Source organism: Gossypium hirsutum, chromosome D09 (assembly GCF_007990345.1).
Source record: "Gossypium hirsutum isolate 1008001.06 chromosome D09, Gossypium_hirsutum_v2.1, whole genome shotgun sequence".
In the NCBI taxonomy this organism is placed as follows: domain Eukaryota; kingdom Viridiplantae; phylum Streptophyta; class Magnoliopsida; order Malvales; family Malvaceae; genus Gossypium; species Gossypium hirsutum.
This window is the reverse complement of record NC_053445.1, coordinates 17579170-17596935: the sequence shown is the minus strand read 5'-3', so window position 1 is coordinate 17596935 and position 17766 is coordinate 17579170. Positions and strand designations below refer to the sequence as shown.

General features: G+C 31.2%; 2 protein-coding genes across 4 annotated transcripts; one reads left to right on the top strand and one right to left on the bottom strand.

Moving 5' to 3' along the window:
* Nucleotides 1-5039: 5039 nt before the first annotated feature.
* LOC107892071 (F-box/LRR-repeat protein At3g48880) lies at nt 5040-10476 on the top strand. 3 transcript variants are annotated; one of them, XM_016817045.2, is made up of 4 exons: nt 5040-5192; nt 6867-6985; nt 7792-8199; nt 9516-10476. In XM_016817045.2, exons 3-4 carry the CDS (start codon nt 7841-7843, stop codon nt 10072-10074), a joined length of 918 nt encoding a protein of 305 aa, XP_016672534.1. In that variant the 5' UTR covers nt 5040-5192; nt 6867-6985; nt 7792-7840; the 3' UTR covers nt 10075-10476. The 3 variants fall into 3 exon arrangements, with proteins under 3 accessions (XP_016672534.1, XP_016672533.1, XP_016672532.1); XM_016817044.2 differs by lacking the exon at nt 5040-5192 and adding an exon at nt 6627-6768; XM_016817043.2 differs by lacking the exon at nt 5040-5192 and having other exon boundaries at nt 6693-6985.
* Nucleotides 10477-16854: 6378 nt separating this feature from the next.
* LOC107893039 (CENP-B homolog protein 2-like) lies at nt 16855-17451 on the bottom strand. Its single transcript, XM_016818025.1, has one exon. It carries the CDS (start codon nt 17449-17451, stop codon nt 16855-16857), a length of 597 nt encoding a protein of 198 aa, XP_016673514.1.
* Nucleotides 17452-17766: the final 315 nt, after the last annotated feature.

The window sequence follows — 17766 nt, the reverse complement described above, 5'->3', positions numbered from 1 at the left end:
GAAAGTAAACTGTTTGCACCAAAGTAACGAATGCTTATTGTGAAAAGTCTGGTCTGACATGTAACACCCCTAACTCGAATCTGTCACCAGAACAGGGTTACAGAGCATTACCGAAGTTTACCAATCAAACAGACAGAAAATGCAAACTTTTTATATCATATAACTTTCATGTCAAAAACCAATCAAAATAATACATATTGTCCTTTATACGAGCCCTCAAGGCCCAAAATACACATTAAAACCAAATTGGGACTAAATCGAAAACTTAAAAAAATAGAAACACTTAAAAACTCAATATTTGCTAAAATTTCGACATGGGTCGGGTAGTACTTAACACCGGGATTCCAAAAACACAAAAATTATAAGAAAAGTGGACTAAATTGACTAACCAATTGAACATGAAAACTTTGAAACCCCTAAGCCTTGCGTTTCTTCTTTCTTTCCCTTTTTCTTTTTCTTTTCTTTCTTTCTGTTCCGTTTGGCTTCTTTATTTTTTTTATATTTTATTACTTGTTTTACTATAATTATATAATATATATACTTAAGACTTAAGATTTTATATTATAATATATATTAAATTTACAAATATCTTACCTAAAGCCGCCTCATTAAAGAACAATGGCATAATTGCTTCTTTAGTCCCTTTAATTATTCTTTAATTTATAATTCAACTTTTACCCTATATGCAATTTTTTCCTTATAACTAATTACTCTTAATTCATACAAATTCACTTAACTAAAAACCTAATTAACTACACCACTAACTTCGTAAATATTTTTAATAAATATTTACGAGTCTGATTTACGAAAACAGAGTCTAGAAAATACACTTTTCGACACCCATGACTATCGGGTCGTTACATGACATATATGTATAAACATTATAAGAGCCTTGCTTCGTGTTGAGTTAATACTCGCATACTCTGAAAGGAACCATATGGTCTAAAAAAAGGAAATGAAATCATGACATTGCCTTTAATGATATGAGTATTGAACTGACAGATCGCGATACATGAGAAAGATTATGTAGCCTCTGGTAGGGCAAGTGTAATTACAAACTAAATTGGCAAAACATGACAAAGGAAAAGAAATGTACGAATGATATGATCTCTAAACAAGAACTAGGTTTTTTGGCCAAAACAAAGAAGTTTTTCTGCATGAATGTATGGGTGTAATGTATGTGCCAAAGGATCTTAGTCTTCTATAAGGTTTATGTAAGTTCGATACTTCACCAATGGGTGAATTGTACAAAGTCTGCTTGTCTATAGTATTCGCCAAGGGGCAACCTATGTGTTTCACTGAGTTGGGAAGGTTCATTTTTTTATCATATGTATAGGTATCGAGTCCAAATCTCGAGTTTTTTATCGTATGTATAGTCTTCTCTAGATCATTGAAGAAGTAAAGGACTCACCAAGGACCATGCTAAAGGATATTTTCTATTGTGAGACTTCTAATGATTTTATTTTATGCATGACAATAGGGGGTGGCGTTAATGCTTAGTATTTTAAAAAACGATATTTTGTAACTAAATTTGTATTTTTCAAACTACAATTTTTCCCTTATTCTTGTAATGAAGCTTATGGTCTTGATTTGTAATGGTTTACTTTGTGAATTTTTTTCTATTTCAAAATCTTGTTACCTTAAGTTAGCTTTGATGAAGTCTAACGTCTTTTCAAATTGTGTTTGGAAAAAGGGAAAGGATGTAAGGTTTGTAACACACTATTCCTAGATCCTCCTTCAAGGTCGGGTAAGGGCTGTTACAAGTTTGGTATCACAACCAAGGTTTAGCTAATTCTCAGAGAAACCAAAGGCAGTGTCATACCCATACCATGCATAATACACCTATGGCTTAGTCCTTAATGTTTTGCAATGTTTTCCAATTAGCAGAATGTCCCTACATCATTACCATGCATAATACAAGAGTTGTGAGGAATATTTCTGAACGATCTGTTAGTTCATTATCCATATGAGTTGTGTTGGGTATTGAAAGAGAAAATGATTTGTTAGTACACTGATGATATTCAACTCAGCATGGATATCCACAGAAAGTGTAAGTATTCGCCAGTGAATAGTGTTTGTGAACAATTTTTCTAGGATAAATAATTCTAGGATTATGTATGGAGAGTTTGTCCTTAGCAAACTTTTTGTGTTATTCTAAGTTGTAATTAGTCAGGTGTATTATTTTATTTTATTTTATTTTTCAATACCTTTCTTTAATTCTTTAATATTGAAATTTAAATAAACTAATAAGAAAAATGTTTAAGTAAAGAGTAACCGTCAACTATTTGAAAATTTGCTTAGTGATATGTGAAGTAATACAAGGCAAACTCATATTCTTGTATGCATGGTACGCCGAACTTGGCTTAGTCTCTTGGGTATGTTGAAACTTTTATTTATATGAAAGAATACCTTGTTATATTGGTAATAATGTGATAAGAAAGACAGTGGAAGAACGAAATGATAGCTTCCCTGATAAGAGCTGGAAGATATTAAAAAAAAAGGGAAGTTTAATATTGGATTTAAAACTTTTGAATGGTAGGTTTTTGAGGCTTTAAATTTAACTTCACACCTAAATTTCTTTCTTATTAGCATGCAATTCTCAGTTATAAAGCACCTTGATTCAAGCTTACATTTAATTAGTTATTTTATTTTAAATTTCTTGTTGGTATTTAATGAGGCTGGTTCTATTTGACTTAATAATGTCCAATATTGTTTGCTCAATTATGTGGTAATATGTTCAAACCAGGTTGTTAAACTATGTTTCTTAAATATGTTTAAGGTGTTATTTGGGTTGTCCAAATATGGTGATAAAATGAGTAAATGTGTTGTTTAAATGTGTTTAAAGGAGTTATGTTTATGCTATCCCTAGTGACATTAACATGCCAACCAGTTTGTGTTAAGTATATTGTTCTAAAATGACATTTAGATATTGTTCATTCGATATTTTGATGCTATCCTAAATTAAGTTTCAAGTGCTGACAAAAAAATGGAATAGGGTTGTCGATTAATTGTCCTTAAATGGATATAATAAATGTTGGTAAGTTTTTTATTATCCTCTTTGGTTGTTTTAATAAATCTTTAAGTCAGTATGAGTGGTGGCATAAGGTGAATGTGGGTGAAATCCTTGGTTTTCATGGGAAATACTAATTCAAGCAACATGTGTGCATACTGTTGATATTTCTTTTCCATTAATATGAGTTGCACGATAAATCTTATTACTGTTCAGAAAGGTTGTTAAATTCTTATGTATTTTAAAAAGGGATTGATTAGTGAAGAGATAATCGTTATATGCTGTGGATCGTGATGTTCGGTAGGTAGATAAAGGAAGTCCAAATGCTGAAATCCATTGCTTTTGAAGAGTAATATGCTTTAAATAATAATGTCTGAATGGTAAAATAATGATATTTATATGTTGTACCTTGTTATGTTTGAGAGTTGAGTCTAGAATTGTTTAAGGTTGTAATTTATGGTGTTGAAAGGTTGTTATTTTCATGATTAAATGTTAAACCTGATATTGTTCGTACAATAGATTTAAAATAATCATATTAATATTAATGTGCCTTAACTAAGCTATAGATGTGTTTAAGTGTTTCATACATTATTAGTGTTTCTATGATCTGAGTTAAGTCATATGAAGTTGCAGTTTACCTTGTCTGAGTTAAGTCAAATAAAATGTGAGAAAGTAAATTCGTATGTGACACTTGTATATAAATTGTTATGTATTCGAATCACAAATCATGTGTATATAAATGTGTTATGATGTGTTTGAAGTGTGAAATAATATTGTGGCTAAGGAAGGACTATAATTGTTATGGGATTTGGGCACTTATTATGCTCAGATTGAATAGTTATGGCTTAGTGACTTTGAATGCTTAGTATGTGGTATATATATGCAAGTAGATATGCATATTTTGTCTGATAATAGTTAAACACCCAATATTTTTGAAGGAGTTAATGTTTACGTACGCTTAAAGTACATTGAATTATGGTTTATGAGATCATCTTTTAGTCAAATACACCAAACTGATTTCAATGATATTTAACTTCCAATGATGCACTTGAAACTTTTGTATAGGAAATCACTCACCTTGCATTGTATATAACCTTGTCAACTTTTATAAGGCTTTCGTTAGATGTTTGTTTAAACTATGTTTTATTATACTTGGCGTAATATTGATTTGATTGTTTTGCCATTGTTATACTGGGGTTAACGTCTTTTTCGGGGGTATACGCCAAAACCTCAAAGCTAAATAATTTAAGTGTTTGTATCAAATTCAAATGGTTTTAAGTTGACATACCATAACCGGATCCGATAATCGATTCGGGTGTGGGTGTTACAAGTTTTGGTATTAGAGCAAAGATTGAGTTGGTTCTAGGAAAACCAAAGGTTAAATCACACCTCACCATGCATGATATATCTCTAGTTTAGTCCTTGTAGTTTTAAAAATTAACTTTAGTTGTGTTGTAACTACTAAAGAATATGTCTGAAAGTTCGAGAAAAGCAACGAGTGAAGAAATTGAGAGCCATGTACCTCAGGCACAAGGATAGGCTCCTACAGCTGATCAGGGCGAAGTCGGAAGTGCTTTTTGCAATGCCTTTGTCACAATGATGGGTTAATGGTTTGACCAATTTATAGGATTTGAAGTAGCCCAAGTACCTCCTCCTCAACAATCTCAGCCTGAAATTGTACGGCCAGCAGTTAAGTTAACCAAACAATAAAGAAAAAGTCAAACCGTTAACTTTAACGATCAACCATTAAAGTTAATAATCTAAGGGCCTAATTGGTAAGGGTGTTCAAAAATACTTGACCCGTTGACCCGGTAAAAAATTAAACGGGTATTTTATTATTATTTTTTAAAAAATTTGGGCAGGGTACCCAACCCACTATTTTTTACGAGTTCACGGGTCGGGCTTGGGACGCAATTTCTAAATACCACAGGTACTCGACCCGGTTACCTATGTGTATTTGTATTTTTTTTATTTTAAAATTATTTACATTTTTAGTTAAAACTTAAACCGATTCCCAATTTTTTACCCTAATTACTAAATCACTATTCCACTCGTTCAATTCTCCCACGCAAATCATCTCCGTCAACCCCACTCCCACCAATCAATTGACCATCTGTGACCACCCGCCACCCGTCGTTTGACCGTTCTCACCATCACCGGTCGTCGTCATCTCAAAGCTCAGGTAAGTACTACTATTCAATATTTCAGTCTACCCGTCTCTCTCTTTGTCTCTTCTCAAACTTCTCTGTTTTGTTTTGTTTTTTTGTTTGTTTTTTCTTTGGTATACTAGTCAGTCAGTTTGAGCTTTTGTTTTCTATTTCACTATGGTGCTTTGCAAATTTTTTGGGTGATAGAAAATTAAAAATTATGGATATTTTATAACAACCGTAAATGCTAGAGCTTGATATTTACTATTATTATGTTTAAAGATTCCAAATTATTGTTTGATTGTATCCTTTTTATGCCTCATGTTGTGACCCTATAGGAATGAGGAGATGAATTATTTGTTATTAATTTTGTCTAGTATTAGACAATTAGACTTTCATTGATTGTATTTTGCAGTCTGTTTAATCATATAAGATGACTTTATACTTCTTTTTTCTGAATGCACTTTGTTCATGCCTATGCCCTATGGATAGTTTTTGTTCAAAAATCATGTTTTTTTTCTGATGTTATTTGTTGACTGTAATTTAAATTGTTTTGACGATATTGTCTCTGATGAAAAACTCATTTCTTAATTAATTGTTTTGATTGTATTTATCATCTTAATTGTTCTCTTGGTTCTTATTTAGTCCACTTTTTCCACTAGCTTGGTGAGAATAAGTAATTGAGTTATGATAGTTGAATTATCTAATTTTTAGCTTATTTTTTCCAGATTGGTTTATGATAAAAGTTTAAATTTTCATCCCATGGTTTCAGATACACACCATGCCATGATGATTGATGATGAGTACATGACTATATGTTTTATCTTTAGTTGTCTTTTTTTGAAGTTTTATCTTTGGATTATATAATTTGGATTTAGAAACTTTATGTTTATATTTCTAAACTTTATGTTTGGATTATGCTATTATCTATTTTGGATTTTTAAGTTTGTCATTTTGAATCACGATAAATTTTATGATTTGTAAAAAAAAAATCACAAATTTAATTAGGGTCCCCTGTGACTCGAAAATACGGGTATTCAATTATTACGGGTACCCAAAATTCCAGGTATACGAAGATATTCAAGAGTCGGGTCACGGGCCGACATTTTTAATACTCGAAATTGCGAGTACCCGATTATGAACACCCCTGCTAATTGGTTGTATTTTCTCAATTTAAGTATTGAGTTGACGAAAAAAATGACCAAGTAATTTAAAAAAGAAATCATTATTAATAAAATTACAAAAATAAATGTTATAAAATAAAAACATAAAGAGAAAAAAAAAGGGAAACAAGATAAGAAAGAGAATTGTATATTTTATTTATCAATAAATATATTTACAATACTTTTATAAATCTATATTTGTAGATGATATAAAAATTTACTTTTAATTTCTATAATAAAATATCAAACTTCTCATTTTAATTGACATCCATTTTTGTTTATTTTTACCTTAATAAAAAAAAGTTACCTTTTTTGTTATAAAATTATCCTTTATATATGAAATAATCTGTAATTAATTGGAAGCACTAAGCTAATAGACATGTAAAAGGATATTCAGTTTATGGTTGTAAATTGAAATTTCAATATAGAAGATTTATGGTGGTACAAGGTAAGTTGGAATTTCGGGTTTTTGGTAATTCTCTTACATGCTCTTGGCGTCCAGTCCAGGGCACCTGATTGATTCTCTCTCATCTTCTCTTTCCACAGTTAAGAGACTGTAACTGCTTCGTTCTCCAGCAATTCAGACAAAACCTATCTCCCGACCACAACAGAACAAATCCAATCTCCACGATTATTTAAGGCCAAACCTAGATAACGTGTACCGGGTAAGTCAAGATGGGAGATCTGGCTAAATTTGATTTTGTTCTTTTTTTTCTTTTAATTATTGCAAAGGCTGCTTCTTCTTTTAACGTCTTTGTACAGAAATTGTTGAATTTTAAATCTTGTAATAGAATTTTTTTACTATTGACAAACAATTTTCTGTCTTCCTTAGACTGGACAAGGTGCTTCTTTTAACTTCAGGCTGGGAATTGGATTCAATAGTGTCCTTTTTTTTTATTTCATGAATTTTAGTGGGCTAAAGATGTGAAAAGCTTGTGGAGGATAATGTGATGTTGGGTGTTTGTTTATGTAGATTTCTTGGTGTTAAATAGAAGCTGTTTTGAATTCCTTTCAATTGGGTTGTGAAAATTGGACATTTTAAGAGACGAAATAGTAATTTAAAACTATTTAGACACTGCCAAATTTTAGTTAGGAGCCTTCTATTACTGGTATTTGTGATATACATCCATGCTTGTCCTTTTGGTTTCTGCTTTCTTACACGATAACTTGGTAAGGGTAGTTTTGGACCAAATTTCTTTTCACAGTCGCATGTAGATTGGCATCTTGTGTTATCATTGCTAGGCTTCTTTGAATGGAAATCATGACAAGATTATGGAATTCATTAGTGTCAGCTAGGAGTATCTTTTTCGGATTTTGAGTTTACTTAAGAAACATCAACAAAATGAGTTTCCTTGAGACTTTATTGTTCTTGGCTTCAATAGGGGATATTGCTAATACTGCCTCGATCCTACTCACTGTTATATATCATTGTCAATGTATACATGATGGACTTAACCTTCTGTGTGTATAGGTTTGGTGATGCTGTGAAACTCGTTTGAGATATTGAAGAAGCTAGTGGAATGGAAGAAAGTGACCACGTTGCGAGAAGATGGGAGGACTTGGACATTGATATCTTGGTGAAGATCTTCCAGTCTTTCGACATCGTTGAGTTAACTTCAGGCATTGCTACAGTCTGCACATCTTGGCGTATGGCCTGTTGTGATCCTCTACTTTGGAGAACACTTGATTTATCGATGATGAAGTCAAATTTCATCAAGATTCCATTGGAGCCTTATGTATATGTGGATGCTCGTTCTGACAAGACATTGAATCATTTGTTGAAGACATCTTTGAGTCTCAGCCAAGGAAACATAATGACCTTGATTTTTCACTTCAATCTATATGTCAGCGATGATCTATTGACCTATACTGCTGAAAGGTAATTTTTAGTGAACTTTATTATAACTTTCAAGGTTTTTTTATAGTGTTAACTAGCTCTAGCTCGCCTGTAGAACCTCCTTTTTATTGGAGTTGTTTGTTATCTCCATGAAAAGAAAACATAGGTAAAAATACCATGGAGGCCCCTGTACCAGGAGTCAGATTGCATTTTGCCCCCTTTACTCAAAAAATGGACTAATTAGTCCCTGTACATTAGATCAAAAAACAATCTGGTTCTTTTTGTTAAAAATGTCATCTAGTTTTACTATTAAAAACTGGCATAGTTGATGGAATAACCAAACAATTACATCTGGCGTACCACGTGCACGTCATGTTGATGTACATAGACCAATTTTTAACAGTAAGAATGGATAGAACTTTTAATAGAAGGACCAGTTTTTTGTTTGATCTAACATATAAGGACTAGTTTGCCCATTTTATTAGTAAAGGGGGCAAAATGCAATTTGACTCTTAGTACAAGGGCTTTCATGGTATTTTTACCTAAAAGCATATCATGATACATCATATAAATGCTTGTAGGGTGCCTGCTATCAAGGATTAATTGCTACCGGTATCATGATCGTATTTAATGCTTTTGTTTGAATTTCAACAATCAATTGGCATGCTTTATTTCTCGTATTAGTCTCTTAGCTTGTTTTTAAAAAGGCATTTGCTTATGGTATTCTATGTATCTCGTCTGTGTGCGCTGATCAAATTGTCGGTAAAAGTATTGTATAGGTCCCTGTACTATAGCGCGGAGTGCATTTTGGTCCTTGTATGTTTTTCAAAAACGAGCAAAATGATCATTTTGTAATAGTTGAAAAAGGAAAACTATTAGTTTTATGAGGTGAAGTTAGTTAAATGATGTGACATGTTTACCCGACCCATTATAGCTTAAAAAACTTAAAATATAGCGTTTAGCCAGTGAATAAAGTAAAAAATCAGATCGACTTAAGTGCAAGGGTTTGAGTTTTTTAAGCTAAAATGAGTCAAGTGAACATGACATGTCATTTATTAAATTAATGCTATATCATTTAATTAAGTCCATATTATAAAATTAATAGTTCTTTTTTTGTTTCCCCAATTGTTACAAAGTTGACCATTCTGCTTGGTTTCCTAACATACAAGGACCTTCTTGCTCGTTTTAAATGTGCAGGGTTCAAAATACACTCTGCGCTATAGTACAGGGACCTTTACAGTACTTTTACCTCAAATTGCGCTTTGTTTGTGTTTGCATTTTTGTATGTGAAGTACTTATTTTTCGCAGGAGGGGTTCTTGAAGACCATGATATTATTATCTTGTTTTTCTTACTGCAGGTGCCCACGCCTCCGACGTCTTGTAATGCCAGCTTGGAACAGAATAAAGAAAACAGGAATATGCAAAGCTATTCGCATCTGGCAGGATCTCGAATCTCTAACAATGCCTAGCATAGCAAACCCTGCATATCTCTTGGAAGAAATTGCCAATAATTGCAAGAATTTCAGTGAACTCAAAGTGATGGGACCTTTCGACAACTTTTTTGCGGCTACAATAATAACGTATCTACCAAAGGTAAGGGTTTTGAGCCTCCGTTGCTCAATGCTTGTGAAGGATACCTTGATCTCCATCTTGGATGAGTTGCGAAACCTAGAAGTGCTTAACATTTCTCACTGCCTTTTGATTGAAATACCGCCTCCTCCTGCCCCAAGAAGAATTATGAGGGAGCTTGATCAGTGTATTCTTGACAAGGCATCTCGGTTACGTGAATTTCTAACATGCATGAAAGATTCATGCATCATGTGTCAACGAACTAGAAACGATGAAGGGCTTATGAGGTGGTATAAGTATGAAGAAGGGGTATGGAAAGCTGATGAGGTGAGCTCACTTTCCCTTTGATTTGAGCCGTTTTGAGTTTGTATTGACGAGGATGAGATATGTACAATTCGATAAAAGCTCGTTCTCATTTTCGTGATGGATAGCTCTTGTGCGCTTATGTGGTTGGGTAGGAAGCATAGCTTACTTTCCGTCTTTGGTTAATGTATTTCCTTGTATGCTGTAAACAAAATAAGTTGTTGAATGCTGATAGTTGAGAAGTGTCATTTATCATGCATAATGTTTCGTTTGGAAGGTTGTAGGTCTAGCTCGCGGAATAGGCATCTATATCTCATTACTGTATATATGGTCCGCTTTTTTTCGATTTACATATGATAGGATCTTTGTTTAGGTAGATTCCGGAATGTGGATTTGTAGACAGTTGGAAAGGAAAACATTAATCAATATTCATGGATTCTTATTTTATTTGTTGGTTTATGGTGTTATAAATATGTTTTTTTTTTCATAGTTTGAACCTAGGATTTATTGGGTAAAACTACCATGGAAGTCCCTGTAGTAGGAGTCAGATTACATTTTTCTCCTATTAAAAAAAATGGGCAAATCAGTATATGTATATTAGATCAAAGAGCAAATTAGTCTCTCTTTTTTTGTTAAATTTCTATTCATTTGTACTGTTAAAAGCTGACGTGAATGACGGAATAATAGACAGTAACACGTGACATGCTATATGTACCTCATATTGGCGTACAATAATCGATTTTTAACACTAGAAATGGGTGAAATTTTTAATAGAAATATCAGTTTATTTTTTGATCTAACATATAAGGATTAATTTGTCCAACTTTTGAGTAGAGAGGTATAATGTAATTCGGCATTTAGTACAGAGGCCTCCATGATACTTTTATTGGATTTCTTGTATGCTTGGACCAATGGGTGGGTAAGGGTGTAAGAAAGAAAGGGGGAATTAGAGAAGGGGTCCTAGACCTTATGTCATACATAACTTAGCTCTCTTACGATGGGATTCTGCTGTTTATACCAAATATGAAGCTTGTCCGAACTGGTGGGAAAGAATTCTATATGTTCTCAACTGTTTAGTGTAATACTTATATAAGAAAAAATTATCATAATCATAATTAAATAGTTAAAAATTTATAATTTATATGTCTATAATCTAGATAAAACGACGGGTTTAGAAAAACTTTTGAATTGACAAGAATTTTTTTTCTATTATATTACTAAATTAACATCTAAATATGATTATAATTTGATTTAAAATGTTTAGTTATGATCGGCTCTTAGGGAAGTTTTCAATTTTCGTTGCCGAGTTATGGAGAATTTTGGATGGGTTGCTCCTACTTAAAAAGCAATGTCATGATAGAGTAATCATTTTGTCAGATAATCTAGAAGCAGTTAAAGTCATTTGTGATCATAATTCAGATGTCTCAAGTATCTCTCTCGTTAGGAGAATTCAACATATTTTATCTCAAGAAGAAATGTGATTCATAGGTCACGTTCGTAAAGAGGATAATTAGATAGCAGACACTATAACTAAAATGACCTTTGCAAACGAGGAAGATCTATACTTATTTAAAGACTCACCGTTGAAGATTCAAAAAATTTTAGAAAAGGATATTGCTAGGGGTTCTTTATTCCCTAGTTCTACTCTCTAATCTCTTGATTTTACTTCAAACTATCTTTTCAAAAAAAAAATTATAATCCTTTCATATTTTTATTAATAATCATTTTATTATTATTATTATTATTATTATTATTATTATTATTATTATTATTATTATTATTATTATTATTATTCATGTTAACGTTTGAAGGCATCGGCTATATTTTTAATGGTAAACATGTTAGCTATTTTTGTTAATACTAAACATGTTAATGTAATTTAAATAATAATTTAGTAAAAACAAAGTTTGAGTCTATTTGTTTTAATTAATTCATATTTAATTCGAATAGAATTTTAAGGATGATAATATAGAAAAAGTATTAGAGTAATATACCAGTTAAAATTTAGGTTTAGTTTTATAAATAATCTCTGATATTAAGACATATTTAATTAAGTTGCATTTAAAAAATTGTTAGTAAACATAATAGAGATTGTTAGTATTCATTAAATTATAATTATCTGAAAAAGAATGAAGCATTAAAGTAATGATTCTTTGAAGAAGAAATATCGAACCACATTTAAATAATAATGACACTGAACAGATAAAAAATTATTTTATTTGATGATGAGGTAACATAAAAGTACGCCTATTTATTTATTATTTCTATTTAATTTTTTAATTTTTTAATTTTAATATTCCAAACATGCCTCGCTTTGTGGGACCTTCCATAGTCGATATGATTTTCACCATGAGAAAGCTAAAATTCTCTATTTTTTATTTTAGTTTTTTTTATTAATTTTATGTTTGTTAACTCTTTTTATTGATTTAAATTATTCTAGAGAACTAAAATTTTAGCAATGATGTTGAACAAAATCATGACAAAATTCAAAGATGTTTTTCACATAAAAAAAAACTTATACCATTAATGGTGTAGTAAAAAACACTTATGATATGAGATTCATAGTCTTCATAATAAATATGAATTTTCATTTACTCTTTTTATCATGGATAAAGAAGTAACTTCTCCCATTCACAAAAGTGTTTTATTTTATGATTTTGTTTTATTTTTATGATCTAAAAGAGAATATGGGCAAGCAAATCTGTAAAATTTTATTTTTTTACGTAATATTAATTATATTTTTACTTTGTATAATATATATATAATACTAGATATTATTGACGTGATTATTAATGTCAAACCAACTTTTTCAATGAAAAAAATGAAACAAAAACGGGATGAGTAAAAAGAGAATCATCATTGTTAATGATAGATAATTAATCTTTTTACTTTATAAGTTTAGATTTTACAATTTAATTTTTTTAACAGTCTTTTAGTTTTAGTTTTTATAATATTAAATATATATTTAAATTTAGAATGTTCTACAGTAAAACCTCGATAAATGAATATTCGATAAATTAATAATCTCTATTAAATAATAATTCTTTTCGGTCCCAACTTAGGCCAAGGGGATAAAATAATAACCTCGCTAAATGTATAAGATAATAATTTTCAGAAAAATCCTTAAGGGCCCGATGAAATTATAAAATAATAATTCATTAAATATACTGAAAAATTTATGTACAATACATAAAACTAAAAGTGCTTTCTAGACAACTCTTTTTTCATCTTTAACTTTTAGAAGGGCATGTGAATCAAATATAATTAATTGTTTCTTCTTTGCATGTGAATCAAATATAATTTCATCTTTAACTTTTAGAAGGGCATAAACCAAATCTGGTATATTTTTCTTGTGTTGTATTAAATAATTCTTCAAGGTATCCATAGCTAGAAAAGCCTCTTTTGGAGAAATATGTGGTAAAACACTACTGTCATCTGGATCTTGCTCGTCATCAGTTGACACATCCATTATGTAACAGTCCGTTTTTCAGTGGTGACGAAACAGTAGTTTCGGGACCACAAATTTCCATCGTATCAACTCATAAATATTATTTATAGAATATTTACGGAGTCATTAGTGTCGTATTAAAATTTAGTTAGGAAATTTTATCGTTTAGATAGTTAATTAAAGAAAAAGGACAAAATTGTAAAAGGTGCAAAACTTAGTAGTCATTGCATTTAAATAATTAAATAGCTTAATTACTAAATTAAGAGGGACCTATGTAGCAATTAGTACCTAGTAATTAACATTGGACGGCATTAGTAAGGAAAAAGATAAAAATATTATGTAATTAATGGTAAAATTGTAATTAAATTGAAATTAAGTAAAACAAATTGGAAGAAATAAGCCTTTCTTCTTCATTCTCTTCTTCATACTCGAAAATACCATGGATGTTTATTGTGGAGAATCGGCTAGGTTAAACTCATTGCATGTAATTGATTTTTATACCCGTTTCTTGTAATTTTTATGTTTTTGAGATCGTTGCAACTACGTCCAGTTAGCCTGTACTTTTGTTTTTGAATCTGTTAATAATTTTAGAAGTTTCCATTGATGAATCTTGAATTTTTATTTATGATAACTATGGATTTTAATCTTTGATTGTGATATTTGGTGATTTTGTGAAGTGATTTTTGTTTGATTTTGATTTAAGGATTAAATTGTGAGAATGTCAAAATTTTAGGGTTTGATAGTGAACTTAATGTTTAATAGGGACTGTTTAAGGGCCTAGTATATCTGACTGAAATATTGAATTGAGAAAAATGGTGAGTTTGATGATTTATGGGTTAAAGGACTAAATTGTAAAAGTTGTATAAGTTAGGGGTAATTGTGAAAATTCAAAAGGGTATAAAATGTAAAGTAAATTGGAATGTGAAATGTAAGCTAATAAGTGAGAAATTTTACATTTTAGATCAAGACACTGTTGATATACGTGGAAAATGAAAAATTGTGAATTAGTCCCTAAACTTCTGCAACTACTACAATTCAGTCTAGGTAAGTTGTACGGTTTACAATTTAATATCTATAAGAAATGTGTGATGATATAATATGATATAATATTTATAATTGTTTTATCATTGATGTAAAGTTGTTTGAGAAATATTGATGAATTTCAATACTTGAATCTGATGAACACGGGATAGAGTACAATTGAATTATGGCGTGTTATGAGGGGATTGGAATGGAGGTTGTTGCAGGGTGATATATATATTTTTTTCGAGTAGGCCGAGGTTCAACATTTGTGAACTCTCTTGTTATACTCCCTATTTTAGCGTATTTTTGGATAGACTAGCTTTTATGAGCATCTGGCGTGTTATCGGGTGGTTTAGCTCTTATGAGCAGTTGGCGTGTTTCAGGTGGAATATCTATGTACTCATATCCGTAAGTCATTCATCAGATCGTAAATCTCTGAATTATAACTTGTTTAGTGATTTTGATAGGTATAACATGTATTTGAGCTTTGAATTGAACAATGCAATTCACCGGGTTGAGATTTTGGATGACAGGGAACATGTGTAGTTGAGTTATTATTGAATGATTTATTGTACTACTTCAATAAGATTTATTTGTATTATTTTCTGATATTGTAGATTCTTTGAAGTTTGGGCAGTTGGATCGGCACTCAAGTCACACTATCCTCCTATTTTTGGTAGTTTTTGGAACGTTCATTTTGGATTATATGACATGTAATAGGCTTGCTTGTCATTTCCATTTTTTTGATACGTAAAACTTTAAACTAATATCTTAAATGCAAGTAGTTAACCTAATATATATGAATTAAGAAAGATGTTTTAGTGCAAGTTTATTGTATGTGTTAATGGAATGTTGTGATTGAGGTGCCTATGATAGACATATTGGTTGAATGTTTGAATGTACGAATTAACATACTTTGGGTAATAATTCATTTTGTTGTGAAATTGTGTATACTTGTGGTACCAATGAGGGTACATTGGTTAGACACTTAGGATGGTTGATTTAGCATGTTTTGAGCTTGTTTAATGTCATTTTAAATAGGACTTTTGGCTAGTAAATGGATTACTTAGGGTCCAAGTAAGCATGAAATGGTAAACTTGTCATTTAAGGTTCATTTGGGTTAAAATGGCCTAAGACACGGGCGTGTGAATCAACCGTGTGAGGCACACGGCCACAGCCTAACGACATGGCCATGTCTCATTTTGATGGTTTCTTTAGGGTGCAAGTCAGTGAGTTACACGGCCTAACACACGGCCTGGCACACGGGCGTATGACATGGCCGTGTGACAATACTCAAAGTGTTACACGAGTGAGGATATGGGCTGGGACACGGCCGTGTGTCCCTAGTTCGATTGTTATACGGCCTGAGACATGGGCGTGTGTCTCAACCGTGTGACCCCTATTTTGCAAATTTTGCATCTTCTTCTTAAACTTTCCAAATTATTTTAAATTGGTCCCAAATTGTTTTTAGGTTAATTTTAGGACCTCAAGGACTCGAATTAAGGACAACATGCACGTGTATGAATGGTTTATGATGTGGTTATAATATTGAATGATATAATTTTCAAATGATTCTGATTGTTTAGTAATACTCCGTAACCCTAATATGGCGCCAGAGACAAGTTAGGGGTGTTTCCTTGAATAATTTCTTCATCCGTAGGTGACTCCATCAAAGATTCATTTTCACTTGGATAATTCAAAATTTGCTCAACATCCATGGCATTTCTATAGTGTAAATCAGAAATTACTGCTTTTAATTTATGAATGCCTTTAACATCACCAATTTCTTGTTCGAGAGGCATATCTTCCTCGGATTGAATTTTGCAATGTCAGAAACAATTTGCAATAGTTGTAGGCTTCACACTAATATTCCAAGCAGCATTAATAAAATGGATTGGATCCAATACATTAATCTTTTCAGGATTTAATTCTCCTTTCTCGTTACCTTCCAAGATGCTAGAATAAAAGTGGTGTCGATAATAAATCTTAATTGCTCTAATAATTCCAGCATTACATGGTTGAATTTTTTATGTTGAATTTGGAGGCAAAAAGAATAATTCAACGTTTCTGAAGCCTTCAATAACCTTGGGATGGGCTGAACAATTGTCTACTATAAGAAACACATTTCTACTAGTCATTCTAGCATCAAACTAACGAAAAAAAAATCTTTAATCCAGTCATCCATGCTTTTTTGTTGGCTCGATAATGACAGTTAAGATTTCCAATATTCACATGTTTAAAGCATCTAGGATTAGGAAACTTACCAATAACCCAAAGAGGCACTTTATCTGAACCATCCCCATTGCAACAAACCACAAAAGGAAGTCTTTCCTTGTCCTTTTTCGTTCTTCTAATTACTTTGTAGCCAGTGAATGATCTGCTTGCAAACGATAAAATAAGTGTGTTTCATCCATATTATAGATATCCTTCCAATCAAAATTTTCCAATATAGCTCTTATTTGAGGTAAAGCATATTCAATATTCACCATAACAACTGAACCACTTTCACCAAATCTTCTATAAGACTTAATCACATGTCTTGCCTTGAACATTTCTAGCCAACCAATTGAGAAGTTAAATTTAGAATTTGCATCACCATACATTTTCTGCAGAAACTCCTTTGCTTTACTTTGAATCATTTCTCCAGTCATGTTTACTTTCTCTTGATATTGAAGAAACCACTCATACAATACCTTCTCTAATTCGAGATATTTGGCTGATTTGTGTCTTTTAACATTGCTATTCTTTTTCTCTTTTGAAAAATATTCAGATGACCTTTTAAGAGTATTTGATATTGTTGACTGGCTAACAGAGAGATCAAATATTTGTTGAACCCACTGTTGCAAATCTTTTTGACTTGAAGAGGGATGCTCAATTTTGTACTCACATAATGTTTTTCTCATATTATCTGTCAATGTAGACTTTTTTACACCTTTCAAATGCGAAGCCATGGAGGAAAATATTATATGAATTATAATATTTTGATATGTACATGTGTTTATTTATAATAAAATTTTTAATCTATCCAATGAATATATATATATTGGATTTTGAAACCATTAACTTTTTTTTTCTTTTTGGTTACATGAATCAATTAACTTTGATTCATTGCACCTACATGCTTATTGGATTTTGATAAATAAAAAAAAACTCATGCATAAAGTATGAAATATTCTCTAAATTAATAAATATTAATTTATCGACAAATTAATAAAATATTTATTTATCGATTAACTAATAAACTTGATAAAATAATAATTTTTGGA